Here is a 5,897-nt window from a genome sequence, read left to right on the forward strand (position 1 = left end):
ATGTGTTTTACTTTATTAAATTAATCATGTAATAATGAAATTAATCGTACTAAATGAATACATGCATAAAGTATATCAAATACATGCATCCAATGTAGTAATTTGGGAGATAAATATAAAAGAAAATGAGTTAGGTTGGGTCAGATATAAATTGAATTTTAATTAAATTTGATCGGTATAAAGAAAAATAAAATGTAGGAAAGAATGTAAAATTTTACATGACTAAAATATGAAAATAATGTGACTTACACGATGAAATTTATATTTGAAAATATAAACCAATTTGGTCCATATCATTATTTTTTGTAATTCAAAAAACCTCTTCACACATATTAAATATCCAAATTATAACAATCCTAAAAATTCAAACTTACTTTAAATTTTTGTTACTTCTTCCCAAAACGGCAAAACCTGCCTCTTCCCCCTTTTCCTTTATATCCATCTGTCTTTCTTTGTTTTTTTTTTTTGCTATATCAAGAATCAAGAAAACAAGGTACTTAATTTTTTTTTCTCTCTTTGTATGATTTTTTTAATAGATGATTTATATGCAAAATTGGAATGTATATATTTATAATTAAGGAACAAATATATTTGATTTTAATTTCCTTTAATTAAATTTTTTTTTTTTTTTTGCAGTGTATGAAGGAAGATGAATGATTTTGATAAACGTCTAGCTAGTTTGAAGAGTGTTTTGACATGTGAAATTTGCAAAAAGCTATGCAAAGATGTCACAATTATTGAAGAATGTTGTCACAGATGTAAGAAAATTTTAATTTTTTTTGGAGGGTTTATTTTTTTATTTGGGTGATGTTAATAAATTATTTGTATTTGTGATTTCATGATCTTAATGTTCAGATTTGCTTTGTTATGTTCTTTTCATTGTTTTTTTATTATTCTCGTTGAAGCGGAGTTATCGAGATAACTTTTTATCTCTGCGGTCGGTAGGCTTAAACCCTACTTTGTGAGAGTAATGGTGTGTGCTGTTGTTATTGTTGTAATTTTTTTGGATTTTTTATTTTTAATTTCAGTGATTTTGATAATCATTTGTTCTTGTCATTTCAGCATCCTGAATTTTTTTATTTTTTTTCGTTCTTTCCGATGTCTTTGATGAATTTAAACATAATTTTTTTTGGGGTTCATTTTTATTTGAGTGATTTTGATGAATCATTTGTACTTGTGATTTCATAATTTTGAATTTTTTGTTTTCTTTGTTACGTTTTTCTCGATATTTTTCTTATTCTCACCGAGGCGGAGTTATCAAAACAATATTCTATCTCTGCATATCATCAAACACTACTTTGTGAGACTATTGGTGCATGTAGATGTATTTTTTGTTTTAAAAAATATTCAGTGTTTTATAAATTATTGGTTCTTGTCATTTGAGGATCTTGAATTTTTTATTTTTACTTTTTTTTTTCGTTCTTCCAATGTGTTTTTTTTTTAAAAAAGATTAATTGAAATGTAGTTTTTTTGGAGTTCATTTTTTCTTTGAGTGATATTGATAAATCATTTGTATTTGTGATTTCATGATCTTGAATTTTTGAAAATTTTTTATATTCTTTTCATTGTTTTTATTTTAATTTAAAATTTGAATTTTTGTTTTTGGGGGTTTATTTTTTTTAATCGTTCTTTCCAATGATTTCCAATAGAATTTGTGTCATTTCCAAGGTTTATGTGATCTAGGTCTTTTATACATGAACTTAGTACATACTATCATGTTTCTTGATTAAACAATTTATTTATTAACTTTCTTGTATGATTAATTTGTTTCAATATGGTTCAACATTTTTTTTGTTTCTTGTCACTTTTATTTTTAACATGTCAAATTTCTTTATCTTTTATGGGTTTTTTCTATGAAATTCGATTAATTTATGTTAATTTTTTTTGACAGTTTGCAAGAAATGCATAACAAGGAGGATATCAAAAGATAAATGGAATGTTTGTCCAGAATGCAATATGGATTTAGGTGTTGCCCCCTTGCAGAAAATCAGGTATATATAATTCTCCGCTTGAAATATTTTGAATTGTTAATTATAGTGACGTAAATATTTTTTTTTTGTAGCTTTCAATAAGTATGTTTTATTGAAAAAGCATGAAAACCGTATTACATAAAGTGGAACGGAGAGAGTTATATACTTCTTTCGTCTCAAATTATTTTAGATGTGTTACTATTTGGGGAGTCATATAATATTTTCTTTGACTATAGTTTTTCCCCAAAAGTTAAAAATCCAAATATTTGAATCATTCACTATATTGACTTGCAATGTAGTTTTCAAATATATAATTTTATTTTTAAAAATTTGAACGATTTGTACCCAAATTCTTAGTCACATTCAGTATTTGATTTTCTTCTGTTGAGCATAGGCACCTGTTGCAGCATTATATGCTAAAAGTGTTGTTGTTTGAGAAGTCAATTTTTTTTCATAAAGCATAGTATGATTCATTAACTATATTGATATGGAGTATTTTTCGTGTAGTTTTTAAATATATATATATATATATATATATATATATATATATATTATTTTTAAAAATTTAAAGAATTTATATCCAAATTCATAGTTTCAATCTTCATACTCTGTACCCTTTCACATAATTTGAGACAAATGGAGTACATATTATCAGTAAAATTTCAAATACAAGTACAAGTACAAGATTTTGACTTTAGCTTCTCTCGAACCAATTGGCAGAACTGTAATTCCGTTCCTTGTATATATATGTGTGAAAAATAAGTATTGATATAACCTTATAATGCTTAATTTTACAGGTCTGATCACCAAATGCAAGGGATAAGAGACATATTCTCAAGCAAAAGAAGAGAATTAATTGAGCTTGGACTAATAGAAAAATACAAAAAAGATGAACCCAAAAAGTTAGCTCGTGATGATATTGATCTTAATTATAGTGCCGAAATGCTCATTGATCCATCGCCTCCTCCTCCTGAACCTGTTGTTGTTGCTACAAGCTCAAGGAGAAAGGAGAAATCAATTTCTTCCATAGTAAATACTACACCACTTGTTGTTGATGATCAAGTTTCGAATCAGGACAACGTTTCGAGTAGTAGTACCGGAAGGGGAAGGGGAAGGGGGAGGGGAAGGGGAAGTGGAAGAGGAAGAGGAAGAGGAAGAAGAAGAGGAATTTCACAAAATAATACTAATGTTGTTGATATGAATAATGGAGATGCACATCCAGGAAGTTTAACCATTCCTCTTCGTTCGAGCAATGATACTCATTATAAACAACAGGTACAACTGAAATCTACTTTATGTTTTAGTCATGATGATTCATATAGCTGTCCTTAACCTATTTGGTATTGAGGGGAGAGGGGGTGGGATTGTAATAATTGTTGTTATATGAAAAAAAATATTATTTTTATTGGGAAAAACTAAAATGAAAAATGCAATTATAATTGATATAATCAGATAAAGGGAACTGATCAGTCAGAAAGTTCAAGCATTCCTCTTCTTTCAGGCAAAACTACTCAACATAAACAAGTATAAATTAGTCATATGCTAAGTTGTTACTTTTAATATCGTACTTTAGTTGGATTCTTCTAAAATAAATTATACTTTTGAAGAATCCGACACACATTCATTGACATGTTTAAAGACTCTGAATATCATAGGTTGATCATATGTTAGTATTTGGTAATTATTTCTTGTCTAGTCATTAAAGAGTTTGAACAACTAGTTAATGTTCAACATGTGCTAGGTGAAAGTTATTGACTTGATTGGAATCTGAGCCAAATTTAGATTGGATTAAGTGAGTTCAACTGATATCATTATTTTTTATTCAAATTGTGTACATATGTAGATCATACTCATTCTTAACCTAGGTATATATAAGCTCTAAACATTTTGTTGAACGTTGGACCAAGATCCATGAGGCAGATCTATCCACATCCAAAGGGAGTCCAATTGACAACTCTTAGCAATAAATTTTTTCTTTGACTAGTTCATTTAATTTTTCTCTAAATACTTCGAATTTCCTTAGTGAATGAAAACTGTACTAACTCTTGTGATCATTTGTTGAAGGTGGAGAGTATTGGTTATGCTATTGAGTCCTCAAAAAATGATGGTATCTCAAAGAAAAACAAAAGTATTGAACCATTGGATGGGATGAATGACTTATGGGAACCATTGAACAATTTGGTAACAAAAGGTGACACCTTAGACAATTCCAAAGAGTCAGTTCCAAAGTTCATCAGTAGTACTCCACTAATCAATCTTGATGATTATGAAAATGAGGACGACAATGATGATGACGAAGAAGATGAGGAGTATGTGCCTTCACCAAAAGTTAAGGAAAACAACGTTAGCAAACAAAGTGTTATTCAAGCTATTGAAGCACCATCAAGTAATCATAATAATAATATTGATAAAGGGAAAAAGGGACGACGTGGAAGAAAGAAAAAAGAAAAAATTAATCCTCCTCCTCCTCCTCCTTCTCCTGTTGGTGGCGGTGTTGTTGGTGGTGGAAAAAATATTAATGTGGCACAAGTTGGAGTTACTACTGAGACAACAGGAGGTACAAGCAGTGGTAGTACAAGAGTAGTGAATGAAAGAGTCCATCCCATGTGGTTCACTTTGGTTGCGTGTGATAAGCAGTGAGTTTAATTCTATGAATTTCAATTTTCTGTATTACTCTTCTCTGTATTATTTCAATTTATGTGATACTGTTTGACTAGATATGATTATTTCAGGAAAGGTCCTTCACCCTTGCCACAATTTTCTTCCCGCTACATAAAGATCAAGTAAGCCTTTAATTACATTTAAATATTTACAAAATTATTATGTCCTGTCTATATATATTCTTGTAGTTCTAGATGGAGAATAACACTTTGAACATATCTTACCACTATATAAGAAATGCTGCTCATTCATTTTTTATTAAAACTGTAATAGCCATTGTGGCATGCATAAATCAGTTTGGTAGAGGTAATTAGTTTTTTTTTTTTGGAATTCTCTCTTAAAGGAAAAGAAGACTTGATGTTACTGGTAAAGTTGTTGCAATTTGATTAGGATATCACAAGTTCGAGCTAGGGAAACAACCTTTTACAGAAATGCAGAATAAAACTGTGTATAATGAACCCTAATGGTCTGGGCCTTCCCTGGACCTCGTATAGCGATAGCTTAATGGAAGTGTAACCCCCTCCCCCCAATTTTTTATTTTCTTTCAAATACTATATACATCTTTTTACTTTCCAAAATACCTCTTAACTTCAATTAATATGTTATACTTCTTTTCTGGTTAAATAGGGATGTGAACAAGTCGTCTTCCTACATAAAGAAGTACCTTGCACACAAATTGAGTCTCCAGAGCGAAGGCGAGGTAATTAAATACTTATCATCTACCTTCTGCTTGATACATGATTATTAATTTCCATCGTAATAATTTGTCTTGTAGGTGGAGATTCACATGCTAGGAATGCCAATTCAGCCTTCTTTGCCTCTCAAACATCTAGCAAAATTGTGGTTAGATGTAGCACCTAACTCTGGAAAACAATTAGCAAAAGTTGGAGCTTCTGCCCAAGAATTTGTCATGGTTTTGAACTATTCTCGATCACACCCATAACTGAATTAGTGTATAAAAAATGTACAATATTTCAGTTACTCCTTTTGCTTAAATATTCAAATTTTGCAAGGAGAAAACTTCTTGTTGCATATTGTTAATTACCTTTCATTTGTATGTTTTTTGTAAAATCAATTAGATGTTTTTGAGTTACTTGTTTTGCACCTTAGCTATAAGTGGTTTATTAAGAATTGTGTGTATGTGTGTGTTTTTTTATATAATTAAGTCAAAATTTAGAATACAAAATGTTGATAAATTCTCTTTACTTTTAGCTAGTAGAAATTGAAACATTTTGGATGGTTGATTTGTACGTAAAGGTTCATTTG

At 29.5% G+C, this 5,897-nt stretch overlaps 1 protein-coding gene across 1 annotated transcript; it reads left to right on the plus strand.

Moving 5' to 3' along the window:
• The first annotated feature begins 649 nt into the window (after positions 1-649).
• Positions 650-5,574, plus strand: LOC125853748 (E3 ubiquitin protein ligase DRIP2-like). Its single transcript, XM_049533484.1, has 7 exons — positions 650-758; positions 1,892-1,991; positions 2,768-3,245; positions 4,035-4,606; positions 4,703-4,753; positions 5,259-5,331; positions 5,407-5,574. Exons 1-7 carry the CDS (start codon positions 650-652, stop codon positions 5,572-5,574), a joined length of 1,551 nt encoding a protein of 516 aa, XP_049389441.1.
• The last annotated feature ends 323 nt before the right edge of the window (positions 5,575-5,897 follow it).

The sequence above is a fragment of the Solanum stenotomum genome, chromosome 1 (assembly GCF_019186545.1).
Source record: "Solanum stenotomum isolate F172 chromosome 1, ASM1918654v1, whole genome shotgun sequence".
In the NCBI taxonomy this organism is placed as follows: Eukaryota; Viridiplantae; Streptophyta; class Magnoliopsida; order Solanales; family Solanaceae; genus Solanum; species Solanum stenotomum.

Excerpts from the sequence above, each read along its gene's own strand:
- LOC125853748 (XM_049533484.1), top strand. The coding sequence starts at position 650 with ATGAATGATTTTGATAAACGTCTAGCTAGTTTGAAGAGTGTTTTGACA. Across the intron at positions 1,992-2,767 it reads GCCCCCTTGCAGAAAATCAG|GTCTGATCACCAAATGCAAG; the intron begins GTATATATAATT and ends TTAATTTTACAG. Across the intron at positions 5,332-5,406 it reads GTCTCCAGAGCGAAGGCGAG|GTGGAGATTCACATGCTAGG; the intron begins GTAATTAAATAC and ends TTTGTCTTGTAG.